The sequence below is a fragment of the Brachypodium distachyon genome, chromosome 4 (assembly GCF_000005505.3).
Source record: "Brachypodium distachyon strain Bd21 chromosome 4, Brachypodium_distachyon_v3.0, whole genome shotgun sequence".
Classification (NCBI taxonomy): Eukaryota; Viridiplantae; Streptophyta; class Magnoliopsida; order Poales; family Poaceae; genus Brachypodium; species Brachypodium distachyon.
The window spans coordinates 33254446-33269314 of NC_016134.3; the positions used below are offsets into that span (position 1 = coordinate 33254446).

Below are 14869 nucleotides of genomic sequence, written 5' to 3' on the forward strand. Positions count from 1 at the left end.
TTTAACCCACTTCGGGCTTACGGGCCGGACTTCGGCCAAAAAAACTCAAGCTCAGGCCTAGCCTCGGGACTTTTACAGCTGAAGCACGGACCAGGACGCCGGGCCTAAGGCCGGGCCACCCATCCCCAGATCCAGTGATGGGAGGGGTTGGATCGGATTGCACTTCCAAGTGCTCTGAGAAAGGTTGATTGTGGAAGAATCCAAATAAAGCTAGGATTGTTTCTTTTTTTGCTCTTTTGGTCATGTGAAACCGAATTGACAAAATAATACCGTCCAAATCAATTGCTAAAAATTGCATGACAGAAGGTCGAAAAGCACCAAGCAACGCTTTCCACCAACTAAATGCTCACGAGACTTTCTAGCCAATTTCATTGCTGGAACGGTCCGAAATCCATCTCAATTGGCAGAATGGTCTTAGCTTGCTCTCGGGGCTGAAGGCAAGTTGGCTCCACGCAGGCTTTCCGACAATTCAGTTGAATTTGCGTGCGTTATGCCAGGCATTTGTGGTACTCCCTCAGTCCCAAAATAAGTGACTTGGATTTGTATAGGTTGTTAAGTGACTTGGATTTGTATAGGTAACTTATCTTGAGATGGAGGGAGAGATGGAGGGAGTAATTGGTTTGGGAGACCGTCATTTTTCTCAATTCGGTTCGCCGGGAGGACAAAAGAGTAAAAATTCGACATTGTAAGGCACAGACTAATCGAGTTGTTTAGGTGCGGCGTGTCCAGAGTATACCTGGACATGGATGGCCCAGCCCGGCCCGAAGCCCGACGTCCCGGGCCGGGTTCGAGCCTCACTTTTCAGTCCCAAGCCGGCCTGAAAGCCCAAAAAAACCTGAAATGACTAACAACGGATATTTTTAGAAAAAATAGATATAAAAATTATTTATTTATTCCGAAAATAATTATTTTAATGTTTAAATGGTTTTTTTGGCCAGGCTGGGTTCGGATTTTAGGCTTGACCGTCAGGCTTTTATGAAGCCCGGCCCGAACCCGGCCCGGCCCGGGGTTTGCCCGTATAGTAAAGAGTGACACGGAACACACCCACTGTGTGAACTCCCATCACGAACTGATTCGCAAACCAACAAAAAAAATCCGTCTGCCAGCCATCGGCTTCCTGCTTGTTTTCACAACTTGTTCTACTACTTGCTTAGATCTTTCAAAAAAAAAATTGCTTAGAAAATGTTATACGTACCTCAGAGTACACGATAGCTCCCTGCTGCTTTGATTTTTCTATTAGCTTTGACCAACATGTGAATATTATATGGAACTAAAATAATAAACTGCAACATATCCCAAGTTCGGACACTAGATTCTTTTTGGCACAAGTTTGTACTCTAGCTCCTTGGCGACACAAATTTATCCTTCCGCACTCCATGGGATGTTTTATTATTTACCACCCAAGTAGTATTTTTGAAATCACTATAATGTAGCAACACCTAATCTTTTTACTGTATAATTGTTCTTCAGGTCAGCCCGGCATGACTTGTATGCACGTATTTTGGGTGCAACTGGCTCGGACAGATGTAGAAAAGTCTGAAAAAGAAAAGACAAATCTAGGTTTTTGTTTTTCAAATGAAGCTTTTGCCCTTGGCAGCCTAAGTCGAGGAAGTCTCAGACCATAGTGGAGAGCGAAGAAGCATTGAAGCCAAATGGAAAGATTGGTGTCAGGTTGAAGCGGTTTTGCAAGAACCCCTGAGCCTGAAAAGTGAAAGCACGCCCAAATAAAATGTGCAGAGCCATTTTCGGGTAACAATAACATAGCTGATGAATTGGGTCACGGGGAATGTTACGGATCGCAAGATGCTTAATCGTGAGTCACTTACCACTGCAAGCCAAGTGCGCCAATAATCTAATATCTAATTAAACTAGTAGAAATTCTACGGTTCAGATTTTATGAAAGTTATCGTACGGTCAAAATCGATTCAATTTTTTTGAAACTATTAGCACCAACCGTGGTTTTGGCGTGACGCCCCAATAGCTTTGCCTTCTTTATGGTTCAAACTTTCTGTAAGTACTTCGATTTTAATCTTATTCGCAGCAGGCTTCTGCCCTCTGTTTCCGTCAGAAAAAGAAAATCTTTACGCTTCAACAGTTTTGGCGTGACGCCGGGCTCTGCGGAAGCAGAACACATCCGTCCACGCTTCAACGGGGGAAGCACATATTTTACGCTGGCAAGCCACGACGACGCTCCGATCGGATAAGCAATTTTTTGCAGCCCCGCAGCCATATCCGGACGGTAATCAACTGGCCATTGAGCCCTAACGAACCGTGCATAATTCGAGTGTCACTCAGCCAAGGTCGCAGCCCCATCCATCCATCCATCCATCCGTTCCCCATAAATAAAACCCCCCTCAACGACCTCTCCCGCCTCCCTCCTCCTCGCTCTACCCCGAACTCCATTGACATCCTCCGACCAGTCCCTCTCCTCGGCGACCACATCAGATCGACGACGGGCTCCTCCTGAACGGCGGCAGAAGACGTGCCTGCTCGCTGTTTAATCGCCGCTATTTGCTTCCTATTTGAATACTCCGGCCGATCTGCTGCCGCCGCCCAAGAGGAGAGGTATGCATCTCTCCTTGCCTCTCCCCCCTTTCGTGTCAAACTTGTCTTTTTGGTGAGAGATTGTTGCCTCTAAATCTGGTTTTTTGTCTGTTAATTCTTCCTGGCTAGTACATCCAAATATTTCCTGGGTGTATTGTTTTCAAAATTTGTTAACTTGCTTTAATTCTTTTAGAAAGAATGCTTTGTTTGTTTGTTTGTTTAGGCCAAAAGAGTAAAGGAAAACAGAATGATCATTATGGCTATGTCTCCGTCTTACTTTGTTTAGCCACTGGAATTAATCTAGTTTTGGAAGGAAATCATTTCTCATGTTTGCTTGCTACGCTGTAAGCTGGCAGCCTCATAATTAACATCCAGAAAGCATGTTTCGTCTTTTGTTCATCTACCTTGGCTTGAAACTTTCTCGTGGCATGTCACCGTAGTCCTCTCATTTCCAGTAGAGATCGATGCATGTGCCTAAGGTTTCCATACTGAGGAGAAAACACGTAAATTGCGGTGAAAACAAGAAAGTCTGATATTGTAAAAATTACTAGTCTCGAAAAAAATCATACATTTTTAATCAAAGGATAATGTACTAGGAACTCGGTGAGGATCAGTTGATGGGGAAAGAAATCCGCAAACTTTCTGAACCAGTCAATTAACCTGATAAGTAGCAGAGGCTGTTAGATATTCAGTCAACACAAGGAGTCCTCCCACCCACTGCGCCAGAATTCAACGGCCACAGCCACACTAAGCTTAATTTCGCAGTCTCTCCGTCCTTTCAGGGAAGATCGAGGGCCCTGACAGGTGAGGTACGTGTTCTTGGTTGGTTGGCCAGCCGATTGGAAGGGAGAGGAGGAGAAGGCAGAAGTGAGATAAAGAAAAGAGAGATGGCTGGGGGATTCGGCGGCGGCGAGGCCGTGGCGGGGAGGGCAGAGCAGTACGAGGGGAAGATCACCGGGTACTTCATCCTGGCCTGCATCGTCGGCTCCTTCGGCGGTTCCCTCTTCGGCTACGACCTCGGCGTCTCCAGTGAGTAGAATCCGTGTTCTGCTGCCATTCTTCCTGTCAGTACTTATGGAAACGAATTAATCCGGCCTGGACGTTGCAGGCGGCGTGACCTCCATGGACGACTTCCTGCTCAAGTTCTTCCCGGACGTGTACGCGCGGAAGCACGCGCACCTGCGTGAGACGGACTACTGCAAGTACGACAACCAGGTTCTCACCCTCTTCACCTCCTCGCTCTACTTCGCGGGTCTCGTCTCCACCTTCGGGGCCTCCTACGTCACCAAGCGCCACGGGCGGCGGGCCAGCATCATGGTGGGCGCCGTGAGCTTCTTCCTGGGCGGCGCCGTGAACGCGGCGGCCCAGAACGTGGCCATGCTCATCGTGGGCCGTGTCCTCCTGGGCGCCGGCATCGGGTTCGGCAACCAGGCCGTGCCGCTCTACCTGTCGGAGATCGCGCCCTACAAGATCCGTGGCGCCGTCAACCAGCTGTTCCAGCTCACCACCTGCCTGGGCATCCTCGTCGCCGACGTCATCAACTACTTCACGGACCGGATCCACCCGTGGGGATGGCGCCTCTCGCTGGGCCTCGCCATGGGCCCGGCCACGGCCATCTTCGTCGGCGCGCTCTTCCTCCCGGAGACCCCCAACAGCCTGGTGGAGCGAGGGAAGCTGGAGGAGGCCCGAAGGGTGCTGGAGAAGGTGAGGGGCACCCACAAGGTGGACGCCGAGTTCGAGGACCTCAAGGAAGCCAGCGAGGCGGCGCGAGCAGTCAAAGGAACCTTCCGGAACCTTCTGGCGGTGCGGAACCGGCCGCAGCTCATCATCGGGGCGCTGGGGATCCCGGCGTTCCAGCAGCTGTCCGGGATGAACTCCATCCTCTTCTACTCCCCCGTCATCTTCCAGAGCCTGGGCTTCGGCTCCTCGGCGGCGCTCTACTCCTCCATCATCACGGGGTCGATGCTCGTCGCCGGCGCGTTGATCTCCATGGTGGTCGTGGACAGGCTGGGTCGCCGGTTCCTCTTCATCGAGGCGGGGATCCAGATGATCGTGTCCATGGTGGTGGTGGCGGTGATCCTGGCGCTCAAGTTCGGCCACGGGGAAGAGATCTCCAAGGGGGTCGGTACGGTGCTCGTGGTGGCCATCTGCATGTTCGTGGTGGCTTACGGGTGGTCTTGGGGACCGCTGGGGTGGCTGGTGCCGAGCGAGCTGTTCCCGCTGGAGATGCGGTCGGCGGGGCAGAGCGTGGTGGTGTGCGTCAACCTCTTCTGGACGGCGGCCGTGGCGCAGTGCTTCCTGGCCGCCATGTGCCACCTCCGGTGGGGCGTCTTCGTCCTCTTCGCCGCGCTCATCGTCGTCATGTCCGTGTTCGTCATCCTGCTGCTGCCGGAGACGAAGCAGGTGCCCATCGAGGAGATCTGGATGCTCTTCGACAAGCACTGGTACTGGAAGCGGGTCGTCACCAAGGACCCCAAGTACCAAGGTCACACGCGGCACCAGCGGCAGGAAATGGCAGCCGCCAGCGCCTCCACTGTCAAGCCTGTTTCTTCGGATGCTTGATCCATGCATGATGATGAAGATAAAATGTTTCAATAAAAGATACTTAGATCTCTTGTTCGTGACAGTTTGATTAGGATTTGTTGGACTCCATCTCGGGAGGTGTGATGCATGGTAGTGGGTCAGTGAAATCTTCGATGCAAAGGTTGTGTGCCCGGCCCAGATGTTGCCGCTGCATGATGCAGTATCGATATCAGCTACACTAGGCAAGTTACATGTTACTAGCTGAATCTATAAACTTTTTACAAAATCTGTGTTGCAGTCAATGATGGCGCGATAGTCTTGGACCGGCCGGTCAGCCTTTGACCTTTCTGTGGTCAAACATTCACATCCATCGCGTCGTTTAGTCACTGCTTATCTGGATCCTTTGTATAGATAATTCTGAACCGTCGCAATCCCCAATCCTCGCCGTCAGCCTCCTTGTGCAGTTGACGTTTACACGAAGATTTTCCTGCTACTAGCTGTCACTCCTATTCCTGATTTGTTTTTTTTTAATGAGTGTTCGTCCAACTGCAGAAGATGCTGACAAGGACACCGAGAATAACAATTAAGCGACGACAGCGAGATTTTTGGCGTCTTAAGTTTACTTAACATCGCATCAAGTCATCAACAAATATATTATGCGTTTGATTTACTCGCCATGTAGCAGAGTATCATATCTACGATGAGTTGCTTGAGCGATGCTCTGATCCTTTTAATGTACTGTAGAGTGGTTTGACTAGTAATCTCTCTACAATCATAAAAATATTGACCTTCACGTCGTTTAGTCAGTGTTTGCTCTGCTTATCTGTTCGCAGGGCTTGTCATCCGCTTGGCGCGATAAACTTCTGAAAAACCCAACGAAATCCCCGCTATATGTGCCGAGACTTCCGTGCACAGGCTGGATGATTGCGGCGTTTCTCATGACGACTTCCGTAGCGTGAATGAGCTGAGTTCACACATTTTAGAGCTGAATAGGAATTCCAACACCGGACTGAAGCAGCTTAGAAGAACAACGACACTTTCACTTCATCTCGAGCAGAAAGAAGACCGCAGGATGATTTTGATGCTTTTTTTTTGAATGAGGAGCAAGCTCCCGATTTCATTAAAAAATCATGCAGTTCAATACATGATCGTCCCACAGTTCAACAATGATAAGAAAAAACAGCTGCCAGGTACTTCTCGAACAGCCTACATACAGTAAAAAGACCACATAGACTAACAGGAATTCAGAATGCAACCACTATAGGTTCCTGGAAGAAGCTCATCACTCAGCTTCCAGACGCTTGCACAAAGACCACCCATATGCTTTGCTCAAAATAACCATCACCATCTTCCTCAGAACAACTGAAGCCCTCATCATTTGATCTTTTGCGTACAGCCTTCTATAGAATGGACCAAGCATCCAGCCAATGACACAGTGAATACACTAAGTTAGTGGGATCACCAAGAGGTACATTCTGAAAGCACATATTATTTCTAGCCTTCCAACTGGACCAACGTAAAGCAGAAATTCCAACAACTAAAGCATACCGACAGTTAACAGGGAATGTATTTAACCAAGTATGAATCGTTGACATAGAAGTAGGCGAGGAAGTTAAACCAAAAGTACATCCTACAACTCTCCAAGCAAATCTAGCTATAGGACAAGTAAGAAATAAGTGATCTATGGTCTCATCATTCCCACAAAAGACACATTCCTTTGGACCTTTCCATCCCCTATGCAATAAATTATCTCTAGTAAGAATACTTTTTTTCTCAACCAACCACATAAAAACCTTAATCTTAAGCGGCAACTGAAGTTTCCAGAAGTATTTGAAAGGGAAATCAATTTGTTTAGTTACCAACACATTATAAAAAGATTTAACAGAAAACTGACCATTTTTTTCTAACAACGAACGACTGTTATCCTCCTGATCAGTTAAAATTACTCTAGAACACAACACTTTGAGATCCTCCCATAACTGGAATGTCTCAGGAGTGAATTTCTACGAAAAGTCATAGATCGACACCTCCCTGGGAGAGCATCAGCTATAGTAATACCTTTATTCAAAGAGATATTAAACAGCTTATAAAACTTAACACTAAGAGGTTCATCTCCTAACCACAGATCCTCCCAAAAAAATACATTCTTACCATTACCTACTACTTTCCTACTAAACTGGTTATATAAATTCTTAACCTGCATAAGACCATGCCAAAAATGTGCTTGACCAGCTTTACTTTCACATTGACTTAGAGTATCCTTACTTAAATATTTGGCTTTGAGCATCTGCTGCCATAAGCCATTCCCATTTTCAAGTCTCCATAACCACTTACCAAGATAGCACACATTTTTAATAGTAAGATCAACCACACCCAAACCCCCTTAATCTTTGGGTTGGCAGATCATTGGCCAATTCACAAGGTGATACTTCTTAACACTTTCATCCTCTTGCCAAAGCAACCTAGCTCTAAAATGATCAATTCTTTTCTTAACCCCCACAGGAAGTAAATACAAGGACATCATGTAAGAAGGGACATGACTAAGACTAGAGTTCAGAAGGACCAATCTCCCCCCTAAAGATAGAAGTTTCCCTTTCCAACAACTTAGCTTATGTTCTACTTTATCCTCAGTAGCTTTCCAGCCAGCATTACTTAAAGTCCTAGTATGAACTGGTACACCTAAGTATTTCATTGGCATAGAGCCTATCTTACAGGTAAAGATCTGGGTTAGTGCCAAGCTATTCTCTATGGCATCTCCAAAACAGAAGATTTCACTTTTATGAAAGTTAATCTTAAGACCAGTTAAGTGTTCAAATAAACAAAGAAGAAATTTAATATTCCTTGCCCCATGTAGATCACCATCAAAAAGGAAGATGGTGTCGTCTGCATATTGCAGCATATTTAAACCCACCTCCAGCAAATGAGGAACCAAACCAGTAATAAGATTTTGACTTTGAGCCCTCTTAAGTAAAACATTCAAAACATCCACAATAAGATTGAATAAAATTGGGGATAGGGGATCTCCTTGCCGAAGCCCCTTCCTGGTTTTACAATAAGGACCAAGCATATCATTAACTGTAATCCCTACACTACCTCCCTTAACTATCTACATAACCATATTAATAAATTGCAAGGGGAATCCTGCCTTTTCGAAGTCAACCTTAAACAGAACAGCACTACTCTTACTTTTATGAATTTCATGTAGAGTTTCATGCAGCAGGACCACATCATCTAAGATGTATCTACCTTTAATAAAAGCAGACTGAACAGGATCTACAGCTTTATCAGCTACCAACATTGCTCTATTATTTAGAACTTTAGTAAAAATCTTAAGCAAGGTGTTAGATAAACAAATAGGCCTATACATCTGAATCTTATCAGCCCCCTCACCTTTGGGCAGCAAAGTAATGTTACCATAATTAAATCTATCAATATTTAATCTACCAGCATATAACAATTTAAATAGATGTAATAAATCAACACACACCAAAGTCCAAAATTTCTGATAAAATTCTATAGGAAAACCATCAGGTCCAGGAACTATATTTCTTCTCATAGAAAAAACAACTCCTTTAATTTCATCTAAACTGAACTCAACAGCTAACATCCATCTATCATCATCATCTAGAACATTATTAACAAGTATATCCAAGTACAAGAAAGAGAATCACTAGGACCAAACAACTTTTTGTAAAATGCAGTAGCATAATCTAGAATATTTGTATCTGTGATTTTGATGCTTTGATTGAACAACACACATGAATCTGGTTAAGTTTAGCTTTAGTTTGAGGATAGCCATTGAAGAAGTGGCAGGTATGCAGCGCTACCAATTGCAATGACCTACCTTTGATAAAGCTCTGTCTTCTACATCTACTCCCTCCGTTTCATATTAAGTGACTTAAATTTGCCCAAATGTGGATCTCCGTTTCATATTAAGTGACTCAAATTTGCCCAAATATGGATGTATCGATAGCAAAAAAGCGTCTAGATACATGTAATATTTCATCAATTAATATGGGACAAAGGGAGTAATATATTTCACTAGAACTCTTGTAATTATTCTACATTGCTAGTGATGTCTGTAGAGTTACCCTGGGAATTTTTTGTTCGTGATGATTTAAAATGAACAGCTCATTTGAACTTGTGATTTAAATGAGATGATTTTTCATCGTTCCTATAACCGTGGCGGTATGCTCACCCCCACACAGAGCAAGTAAACAAAAAAATCTAACTCAGATATAGGATGCCAAACAAACCACCCTCTCATCGGATATAGACCATCAAATAACATCTCAGCTCCGCATGTCTTGATAAATAATATGCTAATCCGTACCAAACACAACACATTTTGTATGCACTTTGCAATTTTACATGTGTAGGCAGAGAATAGCCATGTCAGGATGAGACTAGCTACCAAACATGATACAGCTGTAGCACTACTACAGTTGTACTATCCAACTGCCAAAGCATTGTACCATCCACACCCACGGCAACACTTCAAATTCCATAACTAAGCAGGCTGAACACATCAAATTCCCTAAAAAACTACAGAACAATCCAAACCGAAAGACGACAAAGAACATATGCATTAAAAACTCAAAAGGCATAAATTTCAGATTTCATGGATGATTTCTGCCACAGTTTCACACACGAAAAAGAAACGTGACTAGAGTGGCGGATGAGAATCGCATAGAGCAGAAGAGATAACCTTTTTTGCCAAGATCAGTTTCAGACTTATGGTTGCTGGGTTCCAAACATCAGCTGACTTTTCAGCTCAAATATAGACGAGTTTTTGCTGCTTAATTCAACTTACACGAGTCCAGTACATCCACCCAACCAAGCTTAACATATAGTAACATCTCACAACTGTGACACATTTCCTGGGCTTGTCACACATTCAGGGTAGGTGGGCAGACGAGGGAATCAGGTCACCACGTAGCAGGCCTTTTTTTTGGGAAAGTAGCAGGCCTTACTTGCACCTTGGGAAATGGGTGTTATCAACATAACCACCTGACATTGCCATTTGAACATTTCTCTGGAACTTTTGTGGGTTGTCTCGGAGGACAGCCGCAGCCTCATGATTCAAAGGGTCCTCGTCATTAGGTTGCTGCAGACAATTAAGATGGAAGTTACTTATTATTAAACTACATTGGAAAACAAAATGTATTATATTCCCTGAAAGTAGTTAATAAACTAAATGTAATCCAAAAACAATACCCTGAAGATTAACTTGCGCAAAAAGCTACACCCAAATCCAATATATACATACTTGTTTCACTTCACATTTCAAATGAAAAATCAGCTTGCACAGTCAATTTAATATGATACTTACCGAGAAAAGAAGGTTCAAACCATACACTATGGTGTTGATATTCAAGACAGGCTTCCAGTCTTCTCGCAGAATATTCAGGCAGACATTTCCTTCTAGGTCAATATTAGGATGATAAACCTGAAATTTTACTACATTAGCAATATGATGTCAACTTATGATGACGAAAGGAGTCAAAGCTGTGTTACCTTAGTCTTGCACTTGACCTTCGGAGCCTCATGAGGGTAGGAAGGAGGTACTTGGAAGGTGAACATAAAAGTCCCACCTCTATGAACAAAACGACATATTAGAAGAATTATAATAATATTTTTTCAATAAAGATGAACTGAAAATGCATTATCCTTTCTGTGATGAACATTGGTTCACCAGTGTGCCGGGTAAATATGTTAGGATGGCTTCCAGCACTATTTTTGGTTGACGAACATGATAAGAATGACTCTTCTTAGATGAGTGCTACAGCATCAACATAGAAACTGCTTCAGGGGAGGGGCAGGGGGTACTCTCTCAATTAAAACAAACTGAACTGGTAGTGAAAACATGAGATAAAAACTAAGGACCAGAAACATGAAACTGCTGAAAAATAGGAAAGCAAATCAACAATAGCAGTCTACTGCTCCTCGTATTTCTAGTGAATAACTAAGTAATAATCCTACTTCATGCTATAACTGCAGGAGAGTGATGCAACATTTAATAAAAAGCTAAACTTGATTTCACTTAATCCATATGCATCAAACAAGTATTTCTTCAAGAACACAAAAAACGCAGGACTGAAAATTGTTAACAAGTATCTTACATTTCTTGTCCCTCCATCTATGTGGCAACTACTTCCTCCGTTTCGGTTTATGGGGCCCCACGCATCCCTAAGTTGAGGATTTAACTAATGTAACATGAGTTTTATATTACAAAAATTATACCATTAGAAACTTTGAATGTTCTATTTTCTAATGGTATAATTTTTATGATATAAAAATAATGTTACATTAGTTAGATCTTTAATCTAGGGATGCGTTGGGGCCCCATATACCGGAACGGAGGTAGTAGCACCAGTGCAATAATTTTAAGTAGTTCAAATGTTCAGTCATAATGAATAGCACAAAATCGAAATTAGCAAGGCATGAAAAAAGGGTGTAACTTTACTCATATAGAAGACTCAATTAGCATAATTAGTATAGCAAACTCAAAATTAGGATGGTGGTCCGTCGCCTTCGGACTGCATCATGTGTTTTTTGCTTCACTTATTGATTTGGCATATTGAGATGAGAATGAATATGGATTATATAATACAAAGATAATGGATAATAGTACAACATTCTAGGTAAACATGTATTTTTTAGTACATACCAACGGCATTATACTAGTACTCCGTCCGATCCTAAATTGTTGTCAAAATATTACATGTATCTAGACACTTTTTAAGAGTAGATACATCCATATTTGGACAAATTTGAGTCAAGAATTTAGGATCAGAGGGAGTACAATAAAAGAGTTAAAAAGAATAATAGACCTAAATGATAAGAAGCATCCATCAGAAACTTACACATAGTATCCTTCATCAGGTCTTAGAGTAGCCTCAAAGTTCATGAGATCATCCTTTCCATTAGGAAAGGAAATTTTAGTTGTCTTTGGAAGGTTAAGCTCAGCAATATCTGCAAGTTAGGATGAAAATTATCAACAAGATCCATGCTTTAGAAACTATCCAAAAAGAAAGGAAGATTCATCAGGAGCAGATAGGCGGATGTTAAATTATTTAATGACAACTAGATTGACATTACAGGTTTGAACAATAGAAGATTATAACGGTGTCCAACTCAGTATGGTAGGATTTCCGATGAGGATCCAGATATGTATCATAATTCACAGGTTGAAATGGTGAATTTGGTCACGTTCATATCAGTGTTCTGGGCCTTACTATATAGAAGTAAAACTATTTAGCATTGTGGTGGATTATGATAACCTTGTTTCATCAAGTCTTGGCATAGTTGCTTTATCGTAGTTAAGAAAATGATAATTAGTGTGTTCTAGAACAAATGAGATGAAACGTGAAAGAGCAACTGCAGGATAAATGAATTTATCTAGCATTAATCATATTTTTTCACAAGTTTCTTTCTTCAACATATTTCAAGATAAGCACAACCACTGCAAACAGAACCCATGTCAACATTAGAAAGTGAGAGGCCAATTAAATAAAAGACAAAAGATCAAATAGCTTCCAGTAAAAGAAACCTTTATGGAGACGCAATTCCCCTGGACTTTGCTTCTTAACAGGAGGACCCCCATTTGAATTTGCAGCCTCTTCCCTCTTCTGTCCCTTAATCTTGAAAAGGTTTATCATCTTTCTGTGAAACATTAAGGAAAATAAACACTATGAATGATGAACTAGAGAAAGCAGGTAGTGTGAGAACATAAATAAAACTGACAAAACAGATGAAAAGCACACCTTCAAATTGAAGGCATTAAACTCAACTTAACATATCCAATATAAATCAGTACATGGGCCATCCCTAGTTCCACATGGCACATGACAGAAGATCTTTGAACTTTGGGTGCAACTACTAATGCTCAAACACAAACAGACGGTGGTCTCTATTATGATGTGTAACGCACCATGTATGACAAATATTTAGACTGCTTGGGATGATGGCTAAAGTAATCACTCTGGGTGGAATCTCTTAAAGGCACTTCAAGGAAGAGCTGATAATTTAGGTATCCAAGTCATAAAACTGTAAATCAATTCAAAGATAACCCATATCACTATATCAGCATAATTAAATTTATAGAACTGTCATGATAAACAGCATGATGAAACAAAAGAAACAACATAAACTAACAGTAACAAAGATAGTTAACTCCAGAATACGGCCAATAAAGCTCCCAACAAATATATCTTTTCTCTGGTTTCTTTCAAGACCTAGCTAATGAGGTGAGGGGCCGAGAATCAAGACGTGACTCCCTCGCTAATTACAAAATTGACCAACCGATCAACTATGTAATGATTTACCCCATCCTCATCAGTTCCTAAGCCCAATATTGATACCATATCCCCATACTTCAAGCAAAGACAGTCTAACGGACAGCCAAAAGGAGCGTTTGAACAACAGTGGACTACCGACCCCTATCCTACGCGTTTACCTGAGCTCGATCTAGAAGAACTGAAGAAGAAGAATAACCTAAGTGAACCATGGACGTGATTGACTAGTCAGATTAGCAAAGGACACGGCCGGAGGACCCAATAAGGCAAGGTAGGGCGGCCGCCCAACCTGCCTCAGTTACGAATTGGGGAAGATTAAGGAGATGAAACGGGGAGCTAAAGGGCAGAATCCGTTCGGAGGAGAAACGGTCGGGAGCGAGAGAATCGAAGGGGAGACCAACCGGCGATGGCGGGCTGGCGGCGCTAGCGCGAGGAGGAAGGAAGACGGGCGACGGAGCGAGGGGGCTGGGGCGGTCGGCAGCGACGAAGGACAATAAGGAGGGAGGACTGCGGCTCACGAAGGAAAAGAAGAAGAGAAAAAGGGAGACATATATTTCTTTAAGCAACGATGTGGCTACAGTGATTCACGAGACAAAAGCACAAAAGATCCATAGACGAAACAACTAAACAAAACTAAAAACTTCGCTAGTCTTTATAAGTAAACTTCTCTTGATTCACCTTTTTATCTTGATGCTTCTCTAGTTGACAAAATTGCAGAATAACATGCTTACACAAGGCTGAACTAACCTTAAAGGTTTTTAAAAGCCGCATGAGCCACACATCTCAAACGGTGAGAACATAAAGCATTAAACGCATACCCCTTGCAAGACAAGCTGTAAAATTGCTTCTCCGTCAATGAATCAATAAGAAAAAAGACAAAAAAAAACATGACAAGATCATGAGAACCATTAACTCCATGACATAGGTTGCAACGCCTAGACCAGGATGAGGTAGGAGTCAGAACAACAATCTTCTATACGACGCGTCTCCATCGCCAAGACGTCATCGAGAAGAACACACAACCCTAACAAAGAAGATAGCAAACTGGATGTCAACCGTTGATCCGTGGTTCCCCTCGTCTCTCAACGCCATATCGGCCATGAGAGACGAGGAAAACTGCTGAAGATTTAAGCTTCGTCGAATTGGAGTTCCTACGGGGTGGCCTTGAGAGGGAGGAGAGAACCGGTTGCCAGCAAGGTGGCGGGAGACGAAGCTCACCTAGGTCGAGGAGGCAAAGAGAGAATTTGGACGAGACCTGGGCTAGCGGATTAGGTGGGATATATAGATTTGGAAGCGTATCCAATATCACCATGTTAGTGTCAACACTTTACATAAAAAATGTTGGAATATGAACTGCATCAAATTGCATACGAATATGAATCGAACGGAATACTATCTGGTCCGGTCGATTTCAAATACGCATAACTTACAGCGTGGGTTCGATGATCGAGCATACCAAACAAAATTAAGTGTTTATATTCAATTTAGACACCAAACATGTGTGA

The 14869-nt window shown here is 43.1% G+C and overlaps 2 protein-coding genes across 3 annotated transcripts; one reads left to right on the forward strand and one right to left on the reverse strand.

Moving 5' to 3' along the window:
* The first annotated feature begins 2358 nt into the window (after positions 1-2358).
* On the forward strand, positions 2359-5369 carry LOC100821147 (sugar transport protein 14). Of its 2 annotated transcripts, XM_003577936.4 has the most exons (3): positions 2359-2565; positions 3327-3573; positions 3653-5369. In XM_003577936.4, exons 2-3 carry the CDS (start codon positions 3432-3434, stop codon positions 5104-5106), a joined length of 1596 nt encoding a protein of 531 aa, XP_003577984.1. In that variant the 5' UTR covers positions 2359-2565; positions 3327-3431; the 3' UTR covers positions 5107-5369. The 2 variants fall into 2 exon arrangements, with proteins under 2 accessions (XP_003577984.1, XP_024318994.1); XM_024463226.1 differs by lacking the exon at positions 2359-2565 and having other exon boundaries at positions 3268-3573.
* A 4377-nt stretch (positions 5370-9746) lies between these two features.
* On the reverse strand, positions 9747-13877 carry LOC100821446 (NEDD8-conjugating enzyme Ubc12). Its single transcript, XM_003577937.4, has 6 exons — positions 13766-13877; positions 12620-12732; positions 11934-12042; positions 10585-10663; positions 10400-10516; positions 9747-10174 (listed from the first exon to the last, which is right to left on the reverse strand). Exons 2-6 carry the CDS (start codon positions 12726-12728, stop codon positions 10037-10039), a joined length of 552 nt encoding a protein of 183 aa, XP_003577985.1. The 5' UTR covers positions 12729-12732; positions 13766-13877; the 3' UTR covers positions 9747-10036.
* Positions 13878-14869: the final 992 nt, after the last annotated feature.

Coding starts and splice junctions, on each gene's coding strand:
- LOC100821147 (XM_003577936.4), top strand. CDS start 3,432: ATGGCTGGGGGATTCGGCGGCGGCGAGGCCGTGGCGGGGAGGGCAGAG. Junction 3,574..3,652: donor CTACGACCTCGGCGTCTCCA/GTGAGTAGAATC, acceptor TGGACGTTGCAG/GCGGCGTGACCTCCATGGAC.
- LOC100821446 (XM_003577937.4), bottom strand. CDS start 12,728: ATGATAAACCTTTTCAAGATTAAGGGACAGAAGAGGGAAGAGGCTGCA. Junction 10,664..11,933: donor CCTGATGAAGGATACTATGT/GTAAGTTTCTGA, acceptor TTTTGTTCATAG/AGGTGGGACTTTTATGTTCA. Junction 10,517..10,584: donor AGGTCAAGTGCAAGACTAAG/GTAACACAGCTT, acceptor GTAAAATTTCAG/GTTTATCATCCTAATATTGA.